This window comes from Solanum tuberosum, unplaced genomic scaffold, assembly GCF_000226075.1.
Source record: "Solanum tuberosum cultivar DM 1-3 516 R44 unplaced genomic scaffold, SolTub_3.0 scf00519, whole genome shotgun sequence".
Taxonomy (NCBI): Eukaryota; Viridiplantae; Streptophyta; class Magnoliopsida; order Solanales; family Solanaceae; genus Solanum; species Solanum tuberosum.
Genome location: NW_006239445.1, coordinates 263,646 through 275,610, shown reverse-complemented (window position 1 = coordinate 275,610; position 11,965 = coordinate 263,646). Strand labels below are relative to the sequence as shown.

General features: G+C 34.2%; 2 protein-coding genes across 5 annotated transcripts in view; both read right to left on the bottom strand.

Annotated features, from left to right (window-relative positions):
* Window positions 1–1,623: 1,623 nt before the first annotated feature.
* Window positions 1,624–3,556, bottom strand: LOC102601916 (uncharacterized). The gene is made up of 2 exons (XM_006364926.2): window positions 1,976–3,556; window positions 1,624–1,760 (listed from the first exon to the last, which is right to left on the bottom strand). The coding sequence occupies exons 1-2, from the start codon at window positions 3,315–3,317 to the stop codon at window positions 1,624–1,626; spliced, it is 1,479 nt and encodes a 492-aa protein (XP_006364988.1). The 5' UTR covers window positions 3,318–3,556.
* A 3,999-nt stretch (window positions 3,557–7,555) lies between these two features.
* Window positions 7,556–11,965, bottom strand: part of LOC102597832 (phosphoglycerate mutase-like protein 1) — an 8,696-nt gene continuing 4,286 nt past the window's right edge. For 3 of the 4 annotated variants that reach the window (XM_006364914.2, XM_015304231.1, XM_006364915.2), the window contains 6 exons: window positions 11,440–11,602; window positions 9,825–9,899; window positions 9,611–9,699; window positions 8,992–9,111; window positions 8,210–8,254; window positions 7,560–8,133 (listed from right to left, as the gene is read on the bottom strand). In XM_006364914.2, coding sequence (XP_006364976.1) covers window positions 8,025–8,133; window positions 8,210–8,254; window positions 8,992–9,111; window positions 9,611–9,699; window positions 9,825–9,899; window positions 11,440–11,602 — 601 coding nt within the window. In that variant the 3' untranslated portion in view covers window positions 7,560–8,024. Of the gene's footprint in view, window positions 8,134–8,209; window positions 8,255–8,991; window positions 9,112–9,610; window positions 9,700–9,824; window positions 9,900–11,439; window positions 11,603–11,965 lie in introns of all 4 variants that reach the window. The other variant, XR_368731.2, reaches the window with a different exon arrangement.

Genomic DNA, 11,965 nt, shown 5'->3' with positions numbered 1-11,965 from the left:
GGAGTTTGACTATTCTGAATTCGCACTGTATAGAGCCTTATTTAAAAGGAAGCACTCTCTACTAATGATTTTGGAGCTCGACTATTCTGAATTTGCACTATATAGGGTCTCACTCGAAAGAAAACACTCTCTACTAATGATTTTGGAGCTCGAGTATTCTGAATTCACATCGTATAGGGCCTCATTCAAAAGGAAGCACTCTCTACTAATGATTTAATTTGAAGCTCGACTATTCTTAACTAGTATTGTATAGGGCCTCATTTGAAAGGAAACACTCTCTACAAATGATTCTGAAACTCGACTATTCTGAATTCGTACTATATATGACCTCATTTGAAAGAAAACACTTTCTACTAATAATTTTTTATATTCAAGACTCGAATTTAAAATTTTTTATTAAAATTTAACAACCTCATTCATTGCGCCATATCTATCGGTAGTATCATCATGCAATTTGGTGTTGGTTAGTCAACAATAGTGGCCTTGTTTCATATTCCTAGCTAGCAAATGGAGTAGTATGATTCCATTACTAACACTGACGTACCTATTTTCATTGCTTCAACATGAAGCTCTCTCTTTAATTAGGCATCAATTATGCTGACTTTTTACGATTTTTCAGTCACAAGTGGCTCTTCAAAACTCCTTCCACGTTCAATTGCCAATTCACGTAAAACAAAAAGTTGCCATTGGAAAATGGTTACTCAATTTCAAAAATTAGTTGAAAATTCAAATCGATTATCGGTCGAAATCATATTATCTTTTTGGAATAATGTTCTCAAATAGCTATTTGGTACCTTTTTTTATTTCTTTCCTTAGGTATAGAAAGGAAGAAAAACGTACGATAGACTAATTACTTTTTTCAGTAATAAAGCTTTTTGCAAAACAATACTCCATATTGATGCTTCTTTGAAAATTTTAGTAGATAGAATCAAACAAGATTGGAAGTGCTTTATCTCTACGCCGAACGTGTTTGGTCTTATTCTCTTTTAGGAATACTAATAACTTAATGTTCGGTCACCTCAAAATTAATATATATTGCGTAACACTAATAATTGGGATGATTCGATTGAACATGATGCCTGATTGTGAATTAAGAAATAAAGTTACTCCTAATTTGAACATGATGTTTGATCGTGAATTAAGAAATAAAGTTACTCCTAATTTGATGTAAGCTAACTTTAAATATGATAGTAATTTAAAAAATGAGTTTTAAAATTTGTAATTTTTAAAACTTGAAAATTGTTTCAAGACATTCATTTTACTATTGATGATAAATTTATAAATTTTCAAAATCTAATTTGATATGATCTAAAATTTATGATCAAACACTAGCGTAAATGTCTTGGGGGTGATGTTGAAGTAACTAGTTATTGTTTACATCATGGCATACTTATGTTTTTTAGGATGTCTGTGTTCATGTAACATCAATTAACAATTGTGTGTTACATTAGCAAGTGTTTAATTTCTTAAACTTAGTTTAGATTTGTGTTTAATCAAACATTAATCACTTGCATATCCCAATCCCACGAAAACATTACACAAAACATTTCCAAAATCACATAATCCTATTTTCACTTAATTAAAAATTTAATTTAAAAGCATGAAAGACATTAACGATAAACATCAAGGCTTGCCAATAATTCTACCATCTGGATTCAACGCGCCACCACTCTGCCTCCCATCCCCCGCCGCTGCAGCGGCGGGGGATGGGAGGCAGAGTGGTGGCGCGTTGAATCCAGATGGTAGAATTATTGGCAAGCCTTGATGTTTATCGTTAATGTCTTTCATGCTTTTAAATTAAATTTTTAATTAAGTGAAAATAGGATTATGTGATTTTGGAAATGTTTTGTGTAATGTTTTCGTGGGATTGGGATATGCAAGTGATTAATGTTTGATTAAACACAAATCTAAACTAAGTTTAAGAAATTAAACACTTGCTAATGTAACACACAATTGTTAATTGATGTTAGCCAACCTGCCACTGCTGGATGCTGCATTTGCTGTTGCATAACACCCGCCGGTGCAGTATAATACACCTGTCTCCCTACACTGTCATACCCAACTTGTGTATATGTTGGCTCTGGCGGCGCGTGTGGCCGCACCATCCCCATATTTTCCGACGTGTAAGCTCCTCCCATTTGCTGCTGTTGAATTGTTGGTTGTGGTGGAACTCCGCCGTACATCGGCTGTTCCCGGTAAACCTCCGGCATCACGCGCTGCATGCCGTAATAAGCCTGACCACCCATTTGGTTGGTCACCGGTCGCATAGCCGGAGTTTGATAAACTCCGGCGGGCGTTTGAACTATATATACAGGCTGTTCAGTTTGCACTGATGATGCAGGGTATGGTCCAGTAGTCATATGACGTTCCTGCCAAAAACTGGCCGAATTCGTCACCGGCACCGCCGTCTGTTGCGGCGGCGGAGCTTTTTGCTGGTAGTATTCTCCGGGATACATTCGCGGAATAGATTCCTCAATCTTCCTGTTATACATAGCTTGTTCTTGATTAGAAATATGCTGCTGCAGCCTCTGCATTTCATGAATCTGTCTCTGATAATCCGCCGGCGAGATAACATTTTCTCCGATGATATGCCGATCTTCCGATCCAGTATCGGAACCAGCAAAATCCTTAACAAAAACCTCCGGCACCGGCGGTGGTGGAGTTGGGTCTTGTAGCTTCACCGGTGGAGGTTGTTGTTGTTGAACTTGCCCTTTATCCAACCCAAACAGAAAATCCGGATTATTCGCCGGCGCCGGTGCCGACGAAACAGCCGTCGGTGAATTCACATCCAAATTTTGCAACTGAACAGAATTCAAAGCATCAACAAACCACTGACTCTCAGTTTTCGAGTCAGTAGAACCAAAAGTACTCGTCGCCGGAGTACTCAACGGAAATAAAAACAACCGGAGCCTCGCCGGTTTAGCAGGACCCCTATAAAGACGATCATATTCAAGCATCATATGCTCTAAATCTTCATCATTAGTTACTGAAATCAAAGCATCAAGGTCTTCACCAGGTAATTGATACTTAAAGCAAACATCACAATCAGAAATCAACGAAAGCTTAGCAACAAGATTCGAAAATCTGATATTCCGATCAACAGAGAGAATTTTAGTTTCACCGGCGACATAAGCGAGCTGATTATCATGGGGTCTCGGTAGTATTTTACCACCATAACTGCACATGAATTTGACCTTGTAATTTGAATTTGAAGAAGGTGGTTGATCATCCCATGAAGCGTTTTCGCAGTCGATTTCGCGGGAACGTGGGGATGAATTAACAGAATCTGGGTATGAAGAATAAGAGTAGTTCTCCATGGATTGATAATTTTTGAGAATTTGAGGTTTTTCTTTGGTAGTGTTACAAAGAAATGGAGGAATTTAGAGAAGCCATGGGAAGTTGAAGAAGCAGAGTATTAAGGTAGAAAAACAGGGCAGAGAAATAAGAGAGGCTGGATTTTATTTTACTGAGTTGAAGTGTTCAGGTGGGTCCACGTGGTATTAGTATTTGTTGGAAAAAGAAGGTAGCCGTGGTCTGGTCTCATGGCATTGATATCTTCGACTTAAAAGAAAATTTAAAGAATTAATTTTAAAATACAGTAAAAAAAATAATTTATGTGTTAACAAATAGAGCCGTAATATATATTAGGTAGACGAAGATTTTATAAATAAACGTGCTTAGATATCTTGTGTAGTAGCATGACCTCGATATTTTTTATTTGAAAGAAAGTTTTTATAGAAGTCAATTTAAAATGTATTTAAAAAATTAATATGTTAACGAATCAAGTTATTATATATGTCAAGTGGACGAAGATTTTATGAACAAATACACCTAGAAGCAATTCTTTGGCCTAAGCAATGTCTAGGTATTTTTTGCTAATCATTTGGTAATAATTCAGATAAGTTATTCATACTCTTAATAGTTCACATATGAAACTCATTTATGTGGGATACTTTTAGTATATTTTTTACCCTTTAACTTAATAATAATACATTCAAATATAATTGTAGTGGAGTATGAGAATGACAAAATATACACATTTTATTATTATTTATGTAAAATAGAAAGATTGTTTATGATAGTAATATTTTATTAAGGAATTTTTTTGTACTTCTTTCAAATTTATTTTTTATTATAAAAAAAAATAGGAGTGACAAGTTGCACCATGCAAGACTATACAAGTTTGTTAAGGAAAGCAAAAAAGATTTTTGGCCAAACATGCCATTAATAACTCAATCGATTAGCTATATAAAACACTTGCTTTGTTTGCGAGGATCAATTTCTAACCCTTTAATTTGTGAGTATCTTTTTATGTTTTCAATTTGTTTATCTTATTTATTTTATTTATTTAAAAGTCTTTCTCTTCTTCTTTTTTTATAATTTTTTAATTAACATATTTAAGATCATAAAATTAAAAAATATTTTAATATATTCTTCGTATTTTTATAAAATCTTTAAAAAAAAATTATTAAAAAAAATTTCGTGTCAGATCAATCTCAGACAAATCAATTGAAATACAAAAAGCAATAGATTTATAGAAATGGTACTATTAGATCTAACTTGAGCCTTCGTTTAAGTTTTTGGAATTAAATTTTCGTTAGTACAATCACGAGGTGTCATTATTCAATCTAGACAAATAGTGGAATTAACCTAACATATATTTATTTTTTAGCCTAACATATGCATTATTAGATTCGATTCCTTTTGTTTTCAAAGTTATCTACTTTAATAACCGTTATGCTACACTAAGAATCATTAAAGAAATATATCACAAAATTACTAATTTTCAAAGTTAGTCTAAGATACTCCATATTTATAACGTTACATTTAAGACAATTTTTTTTTTTGGAGTTTTCGAAAATTTTAATTAACTAAAAAGAATTAAATAGTAATTAATCTATGGTGGATTTTAGTAGGGTCATAGAGAAAACTAAAGTAATAGACAAATTGGAGCAAAACGTACGGGGGGGTGAAGCTTGGTGATGCAGCAGCAAATATAAGGGACACTTGTCTTTTAATCTCTGGATATAATTTGATTATTTTCTTATTGATTGGATTTATACAAAGATAATTTATTTATCCTTGCAATAATAATTAATAATACTATAGAAAATAGAGGTTAGATACCAACAACAACGAAATATAACTAATTTCGTGTAATTTTGCAGATGAGTCTGAGGAGGATAAGATATATGTAATCTTATTTTTATTGAGATAAGAGAATTATTTTTGATTGACATTCGATAATTTTATACTTTATTTAAATGTGAAGTCGATAATATGAGCAAGTTCAAGCAGAGTTGATAATTTGAAAAATTCGGTAATGGATGATGATGATGATGGTGCCATATTGGATACACTATGCATTGTATTTTTCGTTTTCATGGTGGGACCTCATTGTGACTTATCAAAATGTTTCAATTGTGAGACTAATTATGAAGATGTTTCTTCCTTTTTATTTTTTTTATTTTTTTTTATGACTAATTGAGTTAGGTTACAATTTTATTATATTTTTTTATTAAAGAGGTTAATATTATATATAGACATATATATCCTTAATCAGGTACAGACATAGTAGATAGAAACGCGTTGCTACCATAGTTAGAAATTATAGCAAGATGATCAGAATGGACTAACTTATTACAAGTAGCTAGTGTTATTATTTTACGCATTGACAAATCCTTTTTATCGTCTTGTGATACTTTTTTTTTAACGTAGTTCGGAGGGTTGTACAAAACTTGGGGTTGTCTGCTTCTTGTTAGTACAAATTTTTAAATATTAAAGCAGTTGGAAATTGGTGTATGATCTGCTTAAATATTCATCATGTTCATATATTATCATAATTAATATTTTGGTGTATGACCTATAGCGTCTTATGTATGTCTGAAGAGAAGCCTGCGTATATAAAGATTGGTAATAAAGGGAGTAATTTATCAGATGGCCAACAACTAATAATTATTATCTAAAAAAATTACGTTTTTTCTTGATTTCAATGTTTTTCAACAAAGAAAGGGACTTCCCTCTTTGCGTTGCTTTCTATTTAATTTATTTATGCAAGTTGGATGATTTGAATTGATTAGAATCAAAATGATGTCTTTATCAACGTCACTTGATCGATGAAATAATGCACCTTCAATTGCAATGAGTTTATAGGCAGACCTTAATATTATATTTTTTAAAAAGATCAAAAGGGATGTCAATTTGATTTATAACCTATGATATGTCTGATGCTTTAAGAGTTGGTTAACTAACACAACTAAGAATTGAACCTTGCTTAATTGCGTCCACATCAATCAAGTCCCCAAGAACATTTTATTTTTATATTTGTGTGTAGTATATGCCTAGAAGATACACCATATTGAGGTACTTAATCAATTAGATACCTCCCGAATAAACTAGCCCGGAAACTAGGGATGAAAATGGGGCGAGGCGGGATGAGTTTAAGGCTATGCTGGATGATGTGGGTTTAAGGTTATGTTGGGTGGGGAGGGATGTGGGGCGGGTTGAAGTGGGTTTTTTAGAAACTAATGCAGATGGGGTGGGTTGCAGGCTTGCGAATATTTTTTTCGGGTTCAAACTTAATTTTAATATTTTACATGTTATAAGAGTGATAGAGCATTATCTATTAAGATATTTCTTTGAAGTTTCTAAGATATTCAATATAGTAAATGAAAATGATTCAATCAAAACTAATACAATTTCTTACATGCTTCTCAATAGACATTTAAAAAAAATAAAAATTCAAGTCATTATCTAGTAAATTAATATAACTTAAATGAAAAAATCAATTTGTTTTTATGAATTTTATTTTTAGTATTAAACTTACCTAGAAAAGGAAAATATTAATCAATTTATGCAGGGCCAGTTCATGCGGAGCGGATTTATGCGAGACAGGTTGAAAATAACAAAAATTGTTATGCAGGACGGAGCAGGCAGCTTAAAATTTTGCAGTTAAACTCAACCCGCCCTGCCTTCGTCCTGCCCTTCCCCATTGCATCCCTACTAACCAGAAACTAGATGATGCTTAAGAGCACGACCTACACCAGACCATTGGGAAAGTGCCAAGCCCCTATGAGTAGGAAGGCATGATAGTCATAGCAAAATTTTGGGTGTAAGATCTCAAGGTAGTAGCAAATATTCAAATGAGAGTTGCACATTAAGCTAATTTCTTGCAAAGAAACAAGCTAGCTGATTGATTTGATCGAATTATTTTTTTCATTTTTTGTTTGTGTATGAAAGAGGGGTCCAGGATTAGGAAATTATAAAAAAGGGGTTGATTTAATTCGAATGTTAAGAATTTTCAGCATTAAAATGATGTTGCATCCTGAGCCACTTATTTTGTTTGCAAGTGTGCTAGCTAATAACTAGACAAATCCTCATCTAAAGATTAGACAGGAAAACGTACCAATGATATTATTGCTTTCAAGAAAGGGATGACTAACTTTCATTTAAGATATAATTGATTCCATATTTTCAATTAATTTGACATAGTCTGGTGTACGCAGTCTAGTCTTACCTTGCTAGTACTACAGTCGAATGAGATTTTAAACGATTATTTTGAAAAGACTGATAAAATTCACATTATTAACTAACATACAAGGAAATAGTTTTACATGCTTGCCGTCTGGAATGACTATAGTATAAAGGTTAAAAATGAAAAGAGTAAACGTACTGGATGAATCACAAAATGGACAGAGTACAAACCTCCACCAGACGGCAGCTGGAGACATAACTACCTGAAAGTTCGAAACCCCGGTAGTAATCAATCGTAAAAACATACCTTATATTGTATGTGTATGAAATGTGATTTGGACAAATACTTGCTGATAATTGTAAGGCATCGAAGCAGTTGCTTGTACCTTCAGACAACTAAATTTGCCTTGGTATACTTTCTTCAAGAATCTGATAAAATTCGGAGTCAACCACAAAGTGCTCCAAATGAGATGATCTAAAACATAACTTTGAAAGAATCGTAAATGCAACCCAAACTCGAACATTTTTTATTGCCACTGCTTGGAATATCATCAGTTTGGCAATCCATCTGGAGTAGTACATGTAACGTCACTTGGCGCATCTTCTCCACTTGGATTTTTTCCTAGATAATCAGTTGCTGAAGAATCCGACCCTACCATGCTGCACGGTAGCAAATTCAGCAGCAATCAAAACATATGGTCATAGATTCGCTCAAATAGGTTTTAGAGACGCAAACCTTCTGTCAACAAGAACCATGGTTCGAAGTTCGCAGTTCTGAAATCTGCAAATGATATGAGAACAAAAAAAAAGATTAAAGTGGTCACCACCTTTCAGTATAGTAATTCATCACAAGGAAAATGCTGAAACAATGTACTGTATCGATAAATGGAGAGGGTCAACTGCACACATAATTTTAACTGTCCGATCAAAATCTGAAATGACGGTTGAAACTTGAGCTATTATAAGGAAAATCAAAATCCCAGATGAAAAAATAGACACATCTTTTCACTTTTCTATTGAGCCACCAGATGAAACTCGAGTTATTTCAGAGAAAATCAGAAACCTCAAAGAAATATATTCATGTTTGTATTCTACTTCTCTTTAAACATCCAAGAAAGAAAGTCACAGAAAAGGGTTAGGTGGGAGGAAATGATGCTGATCCATATAAATCTACAGGAAGGAAATGAAGATAACTGCGATAGTCAATAAGACAAAATTGATTAACAACCACATTCTATGACTTGCTACATGTCCTTGCGAGACAGAGGCGTCGATTAGTAGAAAGATGGTCCTTTTATATCTGGATGCATAAGGCAGACACAGAGAGATAAACGTGAAGTTAAGTTCAGTTCTTATATGTACTTCCCTATATTTGTCATTTGTAGGCAATAGTAGTTTAGAGTTCCATCAGGCATCTATCATGTATTTGGGTTATTTGGTGTTAGTTCAACAGTTGGAGTTAGAATGTGATCAAACCAATTTCCAGCATATTGGTTCACCATCAAGTTGAGAACTTACCGCCTACATATCTCACTCTTCACATCTGGATGACAATCATCACCAAATTTAGCAAGTGTATGAGTCAATAATCCACTATGCGTAACAATTGCAATCTCCTTCTCCTTCCGTGTCCACAACCTGTAGGTATCACAATAAATTAGTTAGGGGGATAATATGATGGCAACCAAGACATTGGAATCTGTTTCAGGAACCTTGATTTAACAGTAACACTTCTTGTAGATCAATTTTCCTAAAGCCTTACTCGAGAGAAAATTATTGTTATCTTATTCAAGAGAAACTCATTGATACTGGCGTAACCTATCAAACTATATGACATCAAGAAGCCAAAGAAAGGAGTTAACACAGAAGTGAGCAACCAATAAATTCAAAGCAAGCTTGACCAGCATCAATAACCGGTTACAGAAAACCCTCTCAACTCTAACTGACCTAGGCATGATGTTACTGAATGTTAACAGCATTAGTGAAACTACTCCCAGGTAGTTGAATTACTGGACATACTGCCTCCCTCACTTCATTTTCTTGTTCACTTACATTTGTAATAAAACTCAAACATGGACACAAACATCTGAAGATCATTAGATCGATTTTGCATTCTTTCTGATACATCTGCACTTACCACTTAAAGAACGCTATTCCTCTAGAAGCAACATCTTCAATTTTCTCTCTAACATCAGCCTCCCAGAGAACATCATCATCAGATTCAATCTGGGAAAATCAAGGTGAACCTTGTTCAATGAGAAAACTCTTTAAGTATGTTCTAGCAGGCAAATCATACCAAAAAACTAAAGCTAGCTAAGTATTTTCCAATTTAATAGAACCAAAGTACTTGCCAAGGAAAAGTCAATTGCAGGAAATAGAGGCTTGTATTCGCTAATGCTTCTCCTCTTATCACACCAGTGAACTCCCTGCATTTCGCAACACATAAAACAAATAAACTTCGTGTATGCTAACATTAGAAAAGTGAGTTTCTACTGTTCTTTTATGATAACCTCCCTTCGTCCCAATAATACCGAGCCTTAGCTTTTTGGTCCATCCCCATAAGAGCTGACCTCTTCCTTAAATGGAAAAGATTTCCCCCTTCAACATTTTTAACTAATATAAGAAATCACTTTGATCATTCTAAACTTTAGTTGACATCTTACGAACAAACTATTACACTTATAATCAAATTTCAAACCAGTAGTTAAAAGACTTCTCCACCTAATAGTATAACATTCTATTTAAAATTCAGCCCAAATGGAACAGAGGTCAAAGACTAAGTGGAACATAAGAGAAACAAGCCACTTAGTTGTTGAAAGTAATTCAAGAGAATGACCATGTCACATCCTCACCAAATGTCAATCCATGTATATGCAAGAAAGCCCAATGGGCTTTCCCTTATTTCGCATCAATTATTACTGGATAGACTTCAGGTAGTTCCTTTTCTGTACTTAGTTGTCACAAAACTAAGGGGTAAGCATGAACATGACGAAATATGATTAGCATATTAATCCAACTATTAACATCGTTATTGAGTTACAAAATATTCTTCAATCTTGTTCTACTTAATCAGGGACTCATGCATGCCAACAAAGTTCTAGAGTAAATACCAAATGAAAAGGATCACAACAATGTGAACAAAAGAAAAGAAGAATATAAGCTGTCAACCAATGATACCAAGCTTATCAAGATGTTTTACAAGGAACTACACCCCTAAAAGAAAAGGCAGCACCAAGTCAATACAAGTTTTCAGTAACAATTAGCAACATACCACAGAGGATTCTCACCCCAAGAGATGACTCAAAAGCTTCAAGTTGTTAAAATCATTTCACATAATTGATGTGCATTATTACAGATGAATCAACACTATGACAAAATTGCATATATGTTTCCAAAATGCACAACAGAAACACGAGTTTTATCAATTCTTGGTGAAGCCTATTATAAGAAAATGCTTTCTAAACAATTTGTTATTTCTAGTCTCTAGACATATCAGATTTTTGTCAAGACCAAAGAACAGCATAAACAGAGTCATTCTGCATCCCAAGCTCCTCTACCTACCAAAGAAAGATTGGCATGCTAAAGAAAGAAAATAGAAGCAAAGGAGTTATGTTTTTCCTGCCAATAAATGGTACTCCTGTTTGCAATCTCTAGGCATCAAATCAAAATTTTCAGAACTTAAAGAAAAAAGATTACATCCAAGATTAGAAACAGTGTATGCAAAAATAAAAGAGAGAGACCAAAAAATAAATCAGGTCTTCACAAAGGAAGTACACAAACTTAAATCAACATGAGAGAAGGAAAACAATCATGGAAGGGAGGTAAATTTTAGGAGGAAACACTCGTGAAATAATTAGATTCATTCATCTGCATGAAACAAAAGATGAGAGGAAACAAATATAAAGACAGGAAAAGGATAAAGAAGATTGATAAGTCTTATGTCAGGTAATTTTAGGATGACATTACCAAGTGTTCACGACAACCCTCCACTGCAATGAAGGGAGGGCAATTTGAACTTGAAATTGCTGGATGGTTACTGTCTCCTGCATCTGTTACCATGAGTGGAGGAACATCTATTCCATCTGTGGAATCTTCTCCACCAAAAACTCCAACGGCTGTTTGCATACACCTACAATGCAAGACCACCAAAGTTGGAGGTTCCAAAATTAATAATTGCAGCTATCAAATCCAGAATAGATAGGGAAAGCATGGTCTAAGTCATCACAAGCATGCAGACCTCTTAAAATAAAAGGACCTGCTACCATCGACCCTGCTGAAAAACCCCAACCTCTCTGTCTCACCAGAAATGTGATCACTTAAAGTTAGCTCATGAAGGGAGGACTTCTCATTTAAGCCAAATAACCCATTGTAAAGATATGGTACATGGTCTAACTCAACTCCAAAAGTTAGCTCATGAAGGGAGAACTGCCTAAGTCCATATAAGCAAAACACCAGTCCATTCCCCAACCAATATGGGACTCTAACACCCCCT